Genomic DNA, 19,348 nt, shown 5'->3' with positions numbered 1-19,348 from the left:
AAAATGAAGGGACTAAATTATTTTCAGATAATATAGTATATTTTGGCACATGGTTTTTTTTTTTTTTTCATATAAAATTTAGACAACTTGAGAAAATACATTGGATTCGTCCGCGCAGAATGTATGTTAAATTGATGGCCAAAATCATCAACTCGAAATTGAATTATTGCATAGTTCTATCTGAACGACAACTGCTCGTTGGTTACACTGTCGGTTGAATAATCCGAAGTTGTGGTGCTTCGAGATGCCCAGCGAAATGTAGGGACGAAAAATTCAATGCATCACACATTTAATTTTGAGGATTTAGCAGGAGGGTAAAGTGTCATGTCCTTTTTAAACTTCGATAATATATTAGAAAGTAATATTTTTGAGGAAAATTATAATTTTACTCGGGTAAGTTGATATGTTTTGAGTTTTAGTTTTATAACTTGTCAACTTTTGGTTTTCATACGTTAATTGATTTTTTTTTGTTTTGGTCATTAATTATGTCCGAAAATATTAACTCCATTAAATATGATTTCTTTGGTACTGATTCTTTACTACGTGACACATGTAACGAAAATTGGACTCATATTACGTAAAATAAAATTAATCTGACAAAAAATAAAAGAAAAAATAGACCAAAACGACTCTCAAGACTTAAAAATTGGAAGGAAAAATTTGTATTTTTGTATTTATTTTTGTATTTATATTTTAATATGTTTAATAAAAGTTTTATTCTTATAACATGAGTCACATAAGAGATTATCAGTGTCAAATAAATAATATTTGGTTGATTTAGTGGGTTTGTTTAGGTTGCTATATATATTAAAATCAAATTTTAACAAGTTACATGACAAAAATCTAAATATATCAATTTGCAGTACTAAAATTACAATTTTCTCTTTAACATGAAAAATAATACTTTTGTAGTGAAATATGATACTTCTGACATAAAAATACAATTCGCTCTACTTTACAGTGCTTTATCAACTGTTCTAACAATAAAATCATGATTGTTGGGTGCAATAATTGTCCTTACTTGATAGAGCGATCGAACCGTGGTGCTTGAGCTGCTGTGTGGTTTAAAAGATTTGAGTTGTACCATTACCACTAGCTATAGCTTTTGGTAAAACGGTAAGCACTCGGTTCTACCATTGGTATCATAGCCAATGTCACAAGTTCGATTCCCATTGATTGCAAGGAGTGCAATTATTAGAAGGGAGATTGTTGGGTGCAATAATTGTCCCTGCTTGGTAGAGCGATCGAACCGCGGTGCTTGAGCTGCTGTGCAGTTTAAAAGATTTGAATTGTACTATTACCACTAGCTATAGATTTTGGTAAAGCGGTAAGCACTAGGTCCTACAATGATCAATTAAGAATTTTGATAATGTTTCATACCAAGTTCGGGGAGCTTGTTTGAGACCATATAATGCTTTGTTGAGATGATAAACATGATCAGGAAATAAATGATTTACAAAATTGGTGGTTGTTCAACATAAACTTCTTCCTGTAACTGACCATTGAGAAATACGCTTTTGACATACATTTGGTATACTTTGAAGTTCTTGAAAGAGGAATATGCTAAGAATATTCTTATTGCTTCCATTTGAGCAACTGGTGCATAAGTTTCGTCATAATTGATTCTTTCTCTTATCTGTATCCTCGTGCAACCAACTCGGCTTTGTTGCGCACAAGTGAACCATCTTCGTTCAGTTTGTTTTTGTACACCCATTTTGTACCTATAATTGAATTTGAAAGTGGTATTGGAACTAAAGTTCATACATTGTTATGGATAAACTGCTTTACCTCCTCTTGCCTAACATATATCCAGTTTGGATCAGCTAGAGCTTCATTAGTTATCTTAGGTTCAAATTGAGAAACAAATGCAGAGTATACAAATAAATTAAACATTTGATTTCCAGTTCTTACCGGATCAGATGAATTACCTACCATCAAGTCTTGTTGATGTGATTTACTCCATCTGTAGTCGGAACTGGTTGGATCTTTTTTCGTAACTGTCTCAGTTTGTAACCGAACATTTCATTCAGTTTCAGTTGCAACAGTTTCAGTTTGCATTTGAATATCGTCGTGTTCTTCCACAAACTGATTGTTAGGAATAGTTTCATGTTCAACTGTTTGATCCACCACCTCTGGTTCAGGTGTTTGAAGGATGTTTCGGTTGATGTGAACCTCTTCTTCACTATCATTCTCCAAGCTAATCTCTATTAAGCGATCAGCCAGCTCAAATGGATCAGTTGGCTTATCAGTTAGAACCGATTCATGAAATACAACATGAACTGTTTATTCTACATTTAAACTACGCTTATTGAAAACTCTGTAAGCCTTGCTAACTGATGAATATCCAAGGAAAATTTCTTCATTTGATTTAGCGTCAAATGCTATTAAATTATTTTTGCCATTATATGAATAAAACATCTGCAACCAAATATTTTGAAATAAGATACCACACTTTTCTTTTCATGTCAGATCTCATATGGCGTTTTCAAATGATTTTTATTAATCATTGATCTGTTCTGAGTATAACATGCAGCATTTACTTCTTTTGCCCAAAATCTTTGAGATATACAGGAATCAACAAGCATTGTTCTAGCTGCTTCTTTAAAAGTTCGATTCCTTTGTTCATCTACACCATTTTGCTGAGATGTTCTTGCAGCTGAGAACTCATGCTTGATTCCATAATTTTCTAAAAATAGACAAAGGTTTTGATTGACAAATTCAGTCTCTCGATCAGACCTTATTCTGTTAATCCCAACTGATTTTTCATTGAAAAGTTTTTTGAAAAGTTTAATCAGTTGTGTAGCAGTTTGATCTTTTGATTTGTGAAAAATAACCCAAGTAAATCTTGAAAATTCATCGACAATCACTAGGGTTTATTTCATTACCCCTAAACTTATGACTGATATAAGACCAAACAAATTCATGTTCAATAGTTCTAAGCATCGGGAGGAAGATCTACTCCCCTTGTTTTTAAAAGAAGATCTTACTTGTTTACCAAACTGACATGCTGAACATATTTTGTCTTTTGGAAATTCAATTTTAGGCAGATCAGTTACAAGATCATGACTACTCAGATGAGCGATGGATTTGAAATTCAAGTTGTTAACCTTTTGTGCCATAACCAGTTCTTGGAAGAATTAGAAGATACAAGACAAACTGGTTCATTAGGTTGATCAATCCAACTTATTTTATAAGTGTTGCCACACCGATTTCCTATCATGATGATATTATCAGTTGAATTCTTGACTGTGCAGGTGTGTTTGTTGAACTGAACAGAGAAATTATTATCATATAACTGACAAATGCTAATAGATTATATTTTAAATTGTCAATGAGTAGAACATCATCAATAATAATGTTATCACAGATAAGCTTACCCTTACCCACGGTTCTAACTTTCGAGTTATCTCCAAAACTGATTTTTGGACCAGAATATTTGACCAGTTGGGATAACAAACAAGCATCCCCTGTCATGTGACTTGAGTATCCGCTTTCTAGGTACCTGATTGAGTCTTTAGTTGATGTAACTGTCACCTGCAGTCACACACAATGAATAATTTTGCTACCCACATCTATTTGGGTCCTAAACTGATTAGACATTTAGGAACCAAGACTTGGATCAGTCTAACTGACTTTCCAGTTGTTGTGTTTTAGATAGTTTTTCTCGGTTTGTGTGTGATTGATGTGTTGTGTGCAGATGAAACAATATGCATTTTAACCTTGTTCACCTCGTTGTTTATCAGATATCTTTTCTGAACAGGCTTATGATTATAATAAACATTCATAGAGTTCTGATTTTCATAGCTGAATTGTTTAGGTGACCAGCTTCGTGAATCATTTGAATTTGAATGACTATCTGATTCCATATCTCTCAGCCTTGTTCTTATTGTCAATCTTTTGTTCAACTGGTTTACTTGGCTCTGATTGTCATGTAACATAACTGATTTTACAAAGTGAATATACTTCCCTTTGCACATGTTCAGTTATGGCTTGGTATCACTGGTTGAAGATTCATCTTGACTATTAAAGCCTAAATCAGTTTCGTACGTAACTGATTTTTTTATATCTTGCATTTCAGTCAATGTGACTGATGATTTATTCCAAACTTGAATAAGATCAATTTGTCTTGAATTCTCAAGTTTCAGATGCTGAATCAAAGATTGGTTCTCATTCATTTCAGTTTTACTCAGCAATATCCCTTTTTAGACTCAACAGTTCAACTGATTCATCAGTCTTAGTTTTATTGTCTTGGGGATCAGTTCGATTTGCTTTGGCATTCTCAAATGAGAGAGCAAGTTTGTGATACTCATTAACCATATTGTGTAGTGTGGAAATGAGTTCTTCCCGTGTAAAATCAGTTGAACTGAAATCAAATACCTGCTCACTACTTGATTCCAGTACTGTATCATTAGCCATCATTAAGCTGCTCGAGCTCTCAGATTCTGATTCATCACTATCAATTTCTGCCTATTTGGACTCGCTTTCTTCTGCTAATTTGAATGATAACTTATCTTCCTTAGCTTTTTTTCTCCGCTCAAATGATTTCTTTTCTTTTTCAGATGAACGTCGACTATCCTTCTTTGGCTTAGGACAATCAACAATGTAATGTCCAGTTTTGCCACAGTTGTTGCAAGCATTTGGTTCCTCCTTGGATATATTCTTGTGAGAGTGTCTTTGCAAGGATCCCTTGTTCTTTCTCATAAATCTTTCAAACTTCTTGATGAACAATGACATAGCATCATTGCTCAGTTGCTCTACAGATTTTTCAGCTGGACCAGTTGGTTCAAGTTTCAAGACGATGAGAGCAGTGTAACTGGTGGAGTTGATGGTTTTCCCTCTCTCGTCTGTAGTTCAAATTTGCTTGCCTTGATATCTCCAAATAGATTGTGTAATTCCACTTTGTTGAGATATTTGGATTCTCTCATTGCCATTGTTTTCACATCTCATTCTTTGGGAAAACCACGAACAACTTTTAGTGCAATTTCTTTATTTGAATACACATTCCTTAGTGCATTCAGTTCATTGATAATACTGCTAACTCGTTCGTCAAACTCATTCATTGATTATCCAGTCTTCATCTTGATATTATCAAACTTTTGTACTGCGACTGAGATTTTGTTTTCTATTGTTTGCTTGTTGCCCTCGCACAACTGAATCTGGTTTTCCCAAATTTTTTTGGCTGTTTTGCACGTCTTGATTTGCTGAAAGTAATTTTGTCAATTTTTTAATTAGAATATTCTTTACCACATTATCCAAGTTTATTTTTCTCTTGTATTCAATTGTCTATTCCTCGTGGTTTTTCAATGCGGTGAGGTGCTCCATAAGTTATAGCAATAGCTGTGTTATCTTTCATGATCTTAATAACTCCGTCAGTTATAACATACCGCATATCGTCATCTTGTGCAGCTAAATGAGCCTGCATTCTGATTTTCAAGTTATCAAATTCCTCTTTGAGAACATAGGAATTTTGTTGAATGAAGACATGATGATCAGGTGTATAGACAGAATGTATCAGAAAGTATTCAAAAACAAGATTGAAGCTGCTTTGATACCCATTGTTAGGATTGGTTTGATGGGTCAAAGTGATTAGAAGGGAGGTTGAATAAACACTTAAAGATTTTTGACTCTTTTCAAAATATGAATCAGTTTAGTGATAAACTGAATTCAATAATCTTGTTGTCGATATCATTCAGTTAACTAGTTTGAAGTGCATAAATAAACTAATTGATAGATTGAGTACTCAAAGAATAAATGAATGCTGAACACAAAGATTTTTACGGATGTTCGGAGACTTCAAACGCTCTTATGTCACCCTTTCTATAACAAAGATATATTTTCACTAAAAGACTTTGATTGATTACAGGAACTGTAATTATCCACTTCAGTTTGCACTTAAACACTGCCAAACTGAAACTCTTAGTTTCTTACAACTTATCAGTACAAAAACTGATTATCTTTCGTAGCACAACTGATCTCAAAAGATCGAATATTTCAATGTGGAGTGCTAGTGATTTTCTCAAATGATAGCCTGAATGCTATGAATATATCTATGAAGTCAGGGATTTTTGTAAATATCGTAACTGATCTTGTATGACTGATCTTTCACTTGTTCTATCTTTCAAGAATTCTCAATTCAAAAATCAATCATCTTATCACTAAACTCCTCAACTATTTATAGGTTTTGCTTCCAACGGTAATATTGAATGCATTAATTAATACATACGTTGATTCGTCATTTCTAGGTATGTCAACATTCTTCTGACAATAGTACGATGTTGCAGTCTGCTGTGCGGCGCTCCTTCTGTTAGCTGCAGTTTGCTTAGTATGATTTGTCGGTTCAAAACTGGTTTAACTGATGACATGTCAAACTGACAATTCGACTGATTAGTTGAACTGATTTAAGGCGTCCTGTTCAGTTCTAAGTGATAGTTCAGTTGTCTTATCATATTCAGTTAGCTTTGTTCAGTTCGATTGCATCCGATCATTTTACTCATTAATCTGAAGTTTGGATGACTTCAGTTTAGATAGCTTCAGTTTGAATTACTTCAGTTGTATGGTTTCAGTTTAGCTGATCAGTTCTGCAAGCTTCGATAATTTATTTGTCAAACTCTGAAACCTTTAATTCTAACAAATTTTAATTTTAATTATTGTATGGAGTCTATTTATTAGATAAGCAAGGAAAATTGCTTATAAGTCTGACATATCTATTGATTATATATAACTTTAATTCTCAACTATACAGTCTCATACATGAACATTTTTAGAATCCCTCTCATTCTGATCGGTTAATTCGTGATTCCTTTGCATATAAGTTTCAGGAGCCGCTCATTTTCCGTACAACCTCATGACATCGACGATCACCTTCGTCCTTTTCGGCCCCGAGCGTCACATATTTCACTACAAAAGTATTGTTTTTGAAAAAAATTACAAGTTATTATAAAAAAATCAAAATTTGATAAATTACAAGACTAAAACCCATATATATATATATATATATATGTATATATATATAACTCCTCCAATATAACTAACGAGTGATGTAATCATCGAATTTTAAATGTGCAATATAGCTAACGAGTGACGTAATCATCGAATTTTAAATGATATATATATATATAATTAACAAGTGATGTAATCATCGAATTATATAATGTAATCATCGAATTTTAAATGCCTGAGACCAATAATTAGACTTTGTACAAGATAAATCCTTTCATATGATGTATAATTCACTCTATTTTTTTCGGCAAAATATAGAAATAAAAATCTGTAGTATTATTAAAAATATATATAAAATCCTTTCATATGAGGTATACAGGCTGATGGCTCCGGACAGAGCACGCACAAAAAAAATGAGATTGAACAAAATCAATATAATATGTGTGATGTCAACATCAAATTTTAAATGAGAATTTTCCTTTCCACGTGATATATAAATTCTGTATAATATATTTTTTATTTTTGAAAGATTGAATCCCTCAGGCCAATCATTGTAGTTTGCTACAACCTAATTATGTTGGTTATTTGAAATCTTTATTATTCAAAAAGAATTTAAAGTATTAATTTCATACTACGTGTAATTTAATTTTAATTATTGTATAGACTCTATTTATTAGATAAGCAAGAAAAAGTGCAATCTGATAAGTCAGCCTATTTTGGATTTTAGTGTTGTATCTTGTCAAATTTTAGTTTTCACTCACTAACTCGTTTTTTTTTGTCTTTATTTTGCTCGAAACCACTAAATCCACTGAATATTTCTTATTTGATATACATGCTCTATTATGTAGTTTATGTGAGAAGAATAAATATTATATTGCACTCATTAAAATATATATAAACAAAATAAAAGGAAAAGACAAAATTTGTCCCTTTTATTTTGAATTATTGAGGGTCGTTTTGCTTTAATTTTCTGATTTTTTAATTAGACGAATATGATCATATATATTCCAAGTAGGAGAGAATTGGTGCCAATTAAATCATAATCGATGGATTTAGTGGTTTCAGACAAAATATGTAAAGTCCCAGATTCGACGACTATCCTCATTGTACCATTAGATGAGTATTTTCAGTATGTTTATATCATCACTCACACACACCATATGAAACTTCTCAGGGGTCACCCATCCCATAATTGCCTCAAATAAAACACACTTAACTTTGGCTTCTTATGTTACGAGCTCTAAAAAAAAAATGTATACAAGCTGATGGCTCCAGAAATAGCAAGCACAAAAAAAAAAGAGCTATGATTGAAGTTACATGGAATGTTCCATGTAACGCCGGCCTGTTATTTTTTGTATATAACATTATACATTTTTTTACAAGACATCATAATAAAATATTAAATGTTAGTAACTTGATTATGCTATAAATAGAGGCATAATGCATCCTTCATTTTTGTCAAATATTTTATCATAAATACCGAAAAAATGGCCCTAATTTCATAGGACATTGTTAACCCGATAGACATCTTTGCTCCAAGCCTACGGGGCATATTTTTTTCACTTTGAAGACGAAGTTGAACAAAAATTGGAGCAATATTTTGGTCTGAATACAAATTACGAAGATGAATTCTATGACTTAAACACGGTTTCGGTCAACTTTGGTTATTCAGGCAACACGGACTTCACTTAACTTCTGGTATGTGCCATTACCTCCCTCCTATGTTTTTCTTTCTTTTTAATATAAAAATAATAATAATTGCTCTTTCCTAAAATTTACATAGAAATTTTTTCCCATTTTCCATGAATTTTTTTACTTTCTATATAGAAGAAGAGGAAAGCGTGTGCCAAATTTTTTTTTTTACTTTTAAGCATTTTCTTCTCAGACAACTAATGTGACACATGACTCATCGGTTGTCACGTCTTGAACACAGGGTCGACACCGACGTTGATTTGCTACCAGATAATTGAAAAACAACAAGTCTCGTAGCACAATATAAACCGAAACTAGTTTATTCCATAATTTTCAGAAAAACAACATTGTCTTTACAACCGAAAAAGAAATAATAATGCGGAAGCATTTTACAACGTAAATAAAAATTCGAAACTAAATTCTCGTGAATCATCAGCACCAAAACTGGTCCGACTCTTCCTCTTCAACATGTTCTTCGGATTTATCTAGGGAGATGAGAGTAATGGGTGGGTGATATGGTCGTCACTCAGGAAGTGAGGCCGTTCGAGCACAACATAACGAAATACATAAAAATTCGAAACACATATCATGCATAACATGACTCATACCAAATGCATACAATTGATCAGGCACTAAGATTCCTCTACTTTCTATGGTTGTACTGATATCAGTCCCAAATTTTTACTCCTCTAAGGGGGCGAGGTCGTATAACAGTTATAATCCCACCGTGCAAGGGCCATGAACATATAATGCATAATGGGACTCCCACCCATATCCAGTTGAATCCTCACAGTGCCAACACATACATCATGCAACTATCGTAACCAGAAGGTTGTAGAAGAAAAATTTGCACTCGACCGAATTTTCAAAAACGAAAATGCATATAACCGGAATTTAAATCTTTAAAATAAGCCCAGTTACCTTAAAACAACGTGAAAGGGTGGTTCCTGCACTGGAATTTTCAAATCCCTACTCCGGATCTAGACTGCAGCAGCGCTTCGATACTCAGCACACTAAGAGAGCAAAGTCTCGAAAATTTCCTAGGGAGAACTAGAGAGAATTCGAAAATATTGAATGAATTCTGAGGTGTGATTTTCGAATGTCATGGCTCTCCTATTTATAGAGGTTGACTGCTATCCTGATCGTGCATTATCCTCACATTTGAACTTTTGAATCAAACTTTAATTCTATGATAATTATCTTTCTTTATCCATGATACTTGGATAAATTCGAAATCTATATCCATCTCTTGGATATATTTTGGAAAATTATACAACTGTCAAGCCTGCTAAATTTCGAATTTTGTGTCTAATTTCCAATATTCGGTAAATCTTTTATTTTCAAGTACAATTAAATCCTTGCTCTTAATATCCCAAAAATTTCCCTTCGTAATTTTCAAATTAATGGTAATTTTCCCCAAAATAGGACTTTCGATTTTTCCTAAAATTCGGGTAGGCAAACTTTTAAATTTTTCCATGCCTGCATTTTTTTTATCGTGTAGACTTTTTCCTATCTCCATAATTTAGAAAATCCTAATTTAAATACTCCAAGATTTCGAAATTTAGGGATAATATTATCCTCCTGCTTTATCTTTATCCAGATAGCTTAATATCATATCAAATCTTAGATCTTTATCTGATATAATTTTTCTAACTTTGAATTTATATCTTAAAATTTACCTTATATCCAAAAACTCCTTATTTAAATTTCTTAAATCATGGTCTATTTATTTATCACAATTTCAAAATATATGCACAATATTTCCTTAAATTTCAAGCTCCATTAATATCGCACGTGATAAAATTATCCACACAGCTTTAGGTAAACTTTCAAAATCTTAAATAGATACCCAAAGAATGAATAATTCTAGCACAATTAATTACAAAAAAATATTATAACGAATTAAAAAACCTTGGGTTTTACATCCCTATTTTCTTATGCGAAGTTTCGTCCTCGAAAATTGTGTTTGCTTGGTCTACGAAAAGGCGTGGGTATTGGTTCCTCATCCTCACACCTAATCATCACGGCTTGCCCCTAGCCCTTAGAGCCAGCCTAGCACCAATCTCCCAGGACCGCGAATCAGACTCTCCAATGTCTGAACCACGGCTTGGATCAAGCCCGCGCACAGCCGCCTCGAACCATCACTTGATCGAGCCCCCTATGTCCAAAACATGAAGGTCCTATCGTACTCAACACAAAGCTCGATCCAGCCCTGACCTTAACCTTCGAAGACCACCTACCAGACGTGGTTTGAGTCCCAAAACCCTTTATCCAGGTAGCTCCTTTCAAGACATAAAAAAACGCGAGCCACAATTTAAGAAAACCGATTTTTTTTTCATGTACTTGTATTCAAACGTATGGAAGTCATTAGATCTTTAATATACCATGCAAATTCAATAAAAAATACATACTATGGTGTAATCGATAAGAAAACAAAGGTTTAGGGCGTGCGTTGGTGTTGAAATGATCGAAAATTTCAACTAACACAGCGAGGGACGAATACCGGAGGGACGCGGCAAGGCTCCTACCGAAAATTTCTTGCAAAAACACACAAAAATTGCTGCTGTTCTTGAGAGAGGGGTGAGGGGATGGCTAGGGTTTTGGAGTGAAAAATGATAGACATATAATAGGATAATGAAACTATGTTCAAAATATTAAGGTATAGTGGTCTAGACCCAAAAGCCCATTAAAACAAGTCCAATAGGCGCAATGACACTATCGCAAAATATTTCATTTACGTAGATTTTTTAAAAATAACCCGAACTCTCAAAAAGTCCTCCATTTCGATAAAAAATGAATACTTGTTTAAAATATGGCTCAACGTCTAAAAATATCTTAAAATACTAATTTATGAGAATTCTCATTAAATACATCATATATTAAATAATTATTTAATAAAATTTTTTTCTTAAGTGTCCCCGATTTTTGTTCCTCTTTCGAGTGTAAAATACTGCTAAAAGCCCAAATAATATAATCTAGTATCGTGAAATAAAACACATTTTCATATCATAAACAAACATTTAAAAATAATTAAATAAAATTTTAATAAAACCCTAGATTTGTATGCAGTCAAGTTACGTCGTTCAAATTTCTAGACTTTACACCCTTAATATCTAAATTCTAAACATTCTTAATATATGTTTCAATTACTGCCAACTTGTGTGTATTGAATTTATGAATTTGTCATATATATAATTTTTTTTTTTTAAAAAAAGTGCTACTAAAATTTTTAAATTCCTTATTATAGCTAGACTCTCGGTATTCTTCTAAAAGATTCATACTTTATGAGAGTATTAATATATTAACATTCATAATTGTTGATATAAATTCTCCTAAATATTTATTAAACTCTTTACTTTCAATTCTTAATTAAAAAACAATATTAAAAAACTCATAAAATATATTAGTATTGAACTTCATATTATCATATAATTCTATATTTATCATGTTATTCTATTGTTGCATATAGAGTTAAATTTTTTCATATATCTTCGTGTGATACTATAACTTATTACTTAATTAGAAATTGCATTAAAATTAGAAAAAAACATGTAGAGAGAAATGAAAATGATAAAATATTTAAATGTAGTATAAAGATGAATTATTTCATAAAATTAATATAGGAATTATATTTTATTCTTTTGGATTTGTATTGATAAGGAGGACATTTTTATCTTTTCACAATTGAAAAATAAAGTCCACGATCCACACTTATAAAATAAAATAAAATGTCTTTTTAAAATGAAATAAAATATGATATATTTTGTTTCATTATATACACATAAAAATGTGTATAGAAAGTTAATTTTTTCGATGTACAGTTGAAAAATATGCCTTTTATCCACATTTTTTGAGATACATATAGATCGTATATACCTCTAGGCCGGCCATGAGACAAAGAGGGATTTTCTTATATAGATTTATATATATCCAAGTTGCATGTAATCCCTGATCAAAATCAAGAGGTTAATAAGTCAAGCCCCTTTATGTTTTAAAACACGCGTAAAACCCGGTATGCTTGAATTGTAAAAAATTGGCTAATTGAGTTTTTAGTATTTTGGGTTTGCAAAGTAAATGTTTTAGAACATACTTAAATGCTAAATAGTTTGCATTTAAAAAAAATATTTTCTTTTAGGGAAATCACTCTTAACATTTTTTAAATAATGTTAGGCATGACAAACTTATGATTTATACGGAGCATATGTTGTAGAACCCGTAATTTGGACTGCGTATAAACCATGCATAATTCCTAGTAATTTAATTGCTTGAGTATTTAAATTCTTTTCTTTGAATTTATTTATTTTACGCAGTAGTTTAATTGTTACTTTTTCAGTTAAATAAGTGAGGCCGGTCCGGAGATGGAGTTTTGAGATAATTAATAAAGATTTATTTAAGAAGTGGTATTCTAGCATGTTTATTTCATTACATTTCAAAAGTTCGTGCATTAAGATTTTTAAGTGGCATTTCACGCTCGATCGAGGATCGGAGACCAGAGAATTTTCAGGAAATTTATTTTATTTCACGAATTATTTTTATAAATTAATTTAGAGCATTTTAAGTGTATTTTTCTAAAATAGGATTCTATTAGGGTATTTTTACCCGCGAGACTTTATTTTTAACGGTACGCAAATTTTATCGAATCAGAGAACTTTTAATGGTTCGGCTAATATTTTTAAAATCTTTTCAACTCGATATACTTTTCGGGAGTGGGTTCGAGCTTAATGGGCCTACTTTTGAGTTGATAGGGCTTAATCATCTTTTTAATATTTAAATTAAACAAACTAGGCCCATTAACTTATAGTTTTTTTATATAATTAGCACCTAAGTGTCATTAACCTAAACCTAAAGATCCCATCAGCCGACACCCTACCCCAGCTGCCTCCCCTCTCGGTTTCAGCACCATTCTCCAACAAAAAACCGTCGGTGGCCTCTTGTCTTGCTAAAGGAGCTTCACCCCCCTCGTTTTTGATCACCAAAACACCATAAGGCACGCAATGTACCCTTATTTCTGCATCATTTATGTCATATACATGCTGTTGTGTTTTTTTTGTGTGTGTGTAAATTCCGATCCAGCCATGTACAAGGAAGCTTTTCGATTTTTGTTCAAATACATGCATCATTTGTTCACTACTCATGTTTTCTCTGAATTATTGCAAAGGGACGGCTGTACCTTGTGTTAAGGGGTTGTTTTCACCAAGAAAAGAAAGAGCATATAGGCTGGAGATGAAGCTTTGGTGAGTAGAGAAAGGGCCGAGTGAGTTTTCTTGGGATTTTGGCTTGTAGGTGGGAGGACCGGTGGTGTGACTTGGTCCAGCGGTGCAAGGGCCGAACTGAGCCTTGGATCAGACCCTGGTGGGTCTGAGCCACGGCCCAGGAAGGCTCGGCCATGGCTGGGACAAGCCATGAAGCCGATCAAGCATAGGGTAGAAGATTTGTCGGGAATGCGGTTGAGGTGAATTCCGATCGGGTGGGCTGTGCTTCGTGCATGGGGGAGTATCCGTGCTTCCTTTGGGTTCAGTACAGTACTAGGGTGGTCTAGGAGAATTGAGTCAAGAGCTGGATCGATTGGGTTGTATGCTGGAGTGCAATAATGGGAAGTGGGCACTAGGGTGTTGGAGGTAGGAGCCACGAAAACTACAGCAGCTTGTTGGCCTGTTATTCAAGTGTCTAAATGTCTGGTTTTGAGGTTTTTAGAACCTTTTAGATGTTTTTATAGTATGGTAAAAAGTTGGGAAAATTTTGGTAAAGTTTCGAGTCGATTCGGGTTAAAACCGAGACTCTGGTCCGAATTTTAAAACGAATTAAATAAGCTGCGACTTTTGGCTCGAATTTACGTCTAGGAATATTTTAAATATGTTTTGGGATGTTTTAAGGAATTTGGTAAACTTCGGGTCAATTTTAAAGGTCCAGGGGTAAAATGGTAATTTTTGGGTTTCCAGGGGCAAAATGGTCATTTTGCACCCGGGGTGAGATTTTAGTCCTAGCAACGCCCTGAGCACGAATCATAATATTTTTAAATGTTCATGCATCACGTTTACGATTTTTATGCTATTATAATAATTATGGTGCATGCTTAATTTAAAGGAATTAAGTGAGGAAGTGAAGAACACTCCGTCTCCGCCGCGCCGCGTCGTTATTTTGTTTGTTTTCAGTTAAAACAAACCAAGGCATGTTTATATCTTCTTTTGCTCTTCAATCAAGTCATATAGATATTTTTAAATATCGCAAGTACATGATTTTAATGCAAGAAAATCGAAGTTGTTCATATTTAATTATGTTATGTAATACGTGCATGAAAACAGAAAATGATTATTTTTGAGATTTATGCGATATGGCTTGTGGTTCATTCACTATGTGGGAGTGATATTATTTATACGGTCGCCAGTGACCGCTCAGTTCAGGTTGGTACCATCAGGTCACCAGTGACCGCTCAGTTCAGGTTGGTACCATCGGGTCTTCAGTGACCGCCAGCTCAGTTTCAGGCTCCCCGGTAGTCAGTTACCGATCAGTTCAGCTTAGTGCAGTTGCCACAGGCGTAAAACATAATCTCAACAGAAAATTTTATCAGTTATTTCAGTACAGGCTCCAAGGAGCAAATATTTTTACTGTGATTATCAGTTCAGTTATGCACGTATTATAATTGCTCAGATCAGTTTATTTTCAGCATGAGTACAGATTATTTTCAGTATGCCTCATGACATGATATTTTATCCCATGCATATTTTTACTCAGATTCTACTCGTTACCTGCGATATATGCATGCTGAGTCTTTAGGCTCACTAGACTTGATTGTTGTAGGTACTGATGAGGTCAGGGCCGAGGGCGGGGACCAGTGAGCCAGCTTGGGTCGGCAGTAGTGGCACCCGAGGACCTCAGAGCAGCAGTTGTCATTTTATTCCGCAAACAACTATTTTATCAGTCGTTGGACATTTTTAAATTGTTATTGTTGGCAACTATATTTTCTTCCGCTGCAGTATTTTGAAACATTGAACTTGATTCACCAGTGATTTTATGAATGAGGCCATTTAAGTTCTTTTTAAAAATAAATTTTTTAATTTTCCGCAAATTTTCAAGCAAGAAGTATTTTCGGGCTTTCACATATGTAATCGGCGGGGTCGAAAGAATTTCTTTGCTGTTGTGCAAACAAAGTATTTATGTGTGAGAATCAAATCTTCTACTGACATAGTTAAACATCTAGAACAATAACGAGAGAAAATACGAGTGATTGGGCAAGATGAAACCCAGCAAAAATGAACAAAACATAGGACATTTTCTGTGACTGCAAAGGTCAAAAGGTAGTTATAATGATAAATTATTTATAATACTATATTTTAGAAGTCCTGATTGTGGTTTGATTCAATGAAGACTTTTGGAAAGAATATTTTCTTATTGAGATATATGTTTTTTTTTTTTTTTTTTTTTTTGTTTCAAATTTCTTTTGTTAATTTATATTTTTTAAATGTTTATTAACAAATTTTTTTTTAAAAAATAAAAATTAAAAGGGCCGTTGCCAAGTCTAGCCTGGGATCAAGAGACGTACAATGAAATAAACGATTTTATATAAAAATACTTGATGGAAAATAATGTGGGACAATATTCTGTGGTTGCTCAAAGTAGACTACCTACGAGTTATCCAATACGCTCTCTTTATACACCACAAATTTATGCATTCATAACAAATGCTTCATTCCAAACTTATATTAATAATTATATAAATTTTAAAACACAAGAAACAAACGTAGAGTTTTCAACTATCTCGATATTTTACACGACGGTTTATGCAATTATCTCATAATTATATATATCTCTTGCGAATGAGACAAAGAGGGATTTTCTTATGCATCACCAGTCCAGGGAATGAATCGGTGTTGACATCTTCCTCGGTCATTCCATCTGGTAATTCCCAGTCAAATGCATAAAGAAGGTTTGCTAGTGCCAGCTCCGTTACTGCAACAGCTAAGTACATCCCTGGGCAGCTCCTTCTGCCTGATCCAAATGAAATCAACCCGAAATCTCGCCCTTTATAGTCGATTGTGTTATTCAAGAATCGATCTGGCAAGAACTCATTCGGGTTTTCCCAGTATTCGGGATCTCTACCAATAGCCCAAATATTAACATAAACGGAAGTTTTAGGTTGAATTTCATACCCATCAATAAAACACCTTTCTGTTGTTTCTCTTGGCACAAGTGGAATGGGCGGATAAAGTCTCAAAACCTCCTTAATCACTGCTTTAAAGTATGGAAATTTTTGGATGTCATCTTCGTCTAAAAGGGGTTTCTTTCCTACTATGCTCCTGATTTCTTGTTGAACTCGTCGCATCGCTTCAGGCGCCTTCATAAGAGCCGTCATTGCCCAAGTTATCGAAGCCGAACTTGAGTCGGTTCCACCGAGAAAGATGTTCTGCAATGAAGTGTGAATGAATATTCACCTTAAAACTTGTCAAGTAGCTAGATATATAGGCGTAAATTAAACGGATTATATTTATCGTGTTTCTCGAGTGCAAATGGTGCAACTCTTTCGGGTAAATATGGTTTATATTTAACATATATGTACTTCACCGATGCTTACCATGAGAATTGCCTTGATACGGTTACAGCTTATATCCATCGAACTTGTATTCTCTTCTTTCATCTTGATCAGTGTATCAAGAATGTCACCTTCCATCGCCTGTGGCCTATTCGAACTCATGTGCTCGTCGATAAGTTCTTGGTAGAACGAGTCCGAAATCTCGAAGCATTTCTCAAGTCGAGAGATCATCCCCGAAACTTTATCTATCCAACCAAACAAAGGAAAGTAATCAGCCCAAAAGAAACCGCTCAATATCACCACAGCTTCGTGTGCGACCTCATCGACGGCTCGTTTAACAGTCGAACTCTCCCTATAAGATTTCCCAAAGGCAGTTCGACAAATAATGCTGCTCGACATATTTATTAATGTTTCGCTTAAGTTGATATGCTCAACTTCATCTGCTTTCTTGGATACATCCTCAATCATGTGGAAAACCTCGTCCCTACGGATCAGGCTGGATGAATTTACTTGATTAACACTAAAGAGACGAGTAACAACAAGTTTTCTCATCTCTCTCCAGCAGTCGCTATAAGCCGAGAAGGCGATATCATGGCCATCATACGATAGCTTCTGCGCACCTGTTCTATTTGGTCTATTAGAAGTCACAATATCGTTGGTTGTGAATACTTCTTTGGCTATTTTTGCCGAAGAAATGACTACCGCTGGTACACGTCCAAGCTTCAAGGAAATAAGGGGGCCATGTTTCTTGGAAAGATTATACAAGAACAGATGAGGATTTAGGCTGTCGAACTGGTGCAAATTTCCGATTAAAGGGAGTCCACGAGGGCCAACGGGTTCGCTTCGTAGTAGTTTCGTGCCATTGATTGAGGAAAATGAAAACAACTGGGAAAAGTAAGAGTAGGAAGAGCGGAACAATGATTTCCATTTTCAAGTGCAGAAGAGAATCAGACGTAGAAGCCTAGCTAAACAAACTCCTTAAACCATGAAATTGAGATTTAAACAATTTTAAAAATAAATGAAAAGGATAAAATGAAGGGACTAAATTATTTTCAGATAAAATAGTCTATATTTTGGCACATCGATTTTTTTTAAAATATTTTTTTCATATAAAATTTAGACAACTTGAGAAAATACATTGGATTCGTCCGTGCAGAATCTATGTTAAATTGATGGCCAAATTTGTTAGATATTTTTCTCAAAAATCATATTTTCACGTATATATAAACATGATATAATATGCGGAAGTTTAAATCGAGTGTTACCTCTGGCCATTGAAAATTTTAGATTTCTCTGTTTTTCCTCTCGGTTGAAGCCTTCTAAGCACTCCACCCTCTCGATAGATGGTGTATATTTTTTTATGAGGTGTGTCTGCTTAGGGACCTCAATCGCTCTATTTATAGGTGTTTTTTCATACCATTGATGAGTGTATCGGGAGCCGAGATTCAGAAGAAGAAATGTGTACATATCTCAAGTTTCTAAAGTTGAGAACGTTTGTCAAAATATGTAGCCAATGGCCGTCGCCAATTCCTACACGATACTTCTTTTAACATGTGTCATTTTTTCTTACAAAATCATCTACTCGAAATTGAATTATGGCAAGACAATCATTTCGTAGTTGTACCTAGATGACAAAAACTTTCCAGTTGCTCCTTGATCACGCTCAGTGGAATAATCGGAAGTTTTGGTGCTTGGAGATGCCCCAGCGAAATGTTTCGAGGAAAAATTCAATGCATCACATATTTAATTATGAGGATTTAGCAGGGGGTGAAGTATCATTGTGAAGACCACCATAATTAAGACGACTTGTAACAACCGATTTAATGAGCATTTGACTATTATTATTGAGATGAGTTGTAACGGCTGATTTAATGTGTCACGCCCCGGGACGGGGGTTGGTTGACACCGGCGTTGCTCTCAAATATTACATTCGAAAACAACAAGCCTCAGAAGTACAGAATCTCAGAAACCAGTCTTTTATTCATAATACGAAATCAATCAATTGTCTGTTACAACTCGAATACTGATGTTTTACAGCGGAAATGTAAAACCAAATATTACAGTATCTTAACAGATGCAGCGGAATAAAAATAAACATAAACTGAGAACAACAGTCTTCATCACCAGCCCCAGAACTGGATCTGCTTCTCTTCTTCTAACATTTCTTCAGTACTCTTATCTGAGATGGGT

The 19,348-nt window shown here is 34.1% G+C and overlaps 1 protein-coding gene across 1 annotated transcript; it reads right to left on the bottom strand.

The window, feature by feature from the left end:
- Positions 1-16,168: 16,168 nt before the first annotated feature.
- LOC140827440 (5-OH-xanthotoxin synthase-like) lies at positions 16,169-18,088 on the bottom strand (the record flags this gene model as incomplete). Its single annotated transcript, XM_073190111.1, has 2 exons — positions 16,169-17,032; positions 17,201-18,088. Coding segments are annotated over 2 exons (1,494 nt in total), but the record flags the coding sequence as incomplete, so codon positions are not given.
- Positions 18,089-19,348: the final 1,260 nt, after the last annotated feature.

This window comes from Primulina eburnea, chromosome 3, assembly GCF_022965805.1.
Source record: "Primulina eburnea isolate SZY01 chromosome 3, ASM2296580v1, whole genome shotgun sequence".
Classification (NCBI taxonomy): domain Eukaryota; kingdom Viridiplantae; phylum Streptophyta; class Magnoliopsida; order Lamiales; family Gesneriaceae; genus Primulina; species Primulina eburnea.
This window is presented reverse-complemented; position numbering and strand designations above follow the sequence as displayed.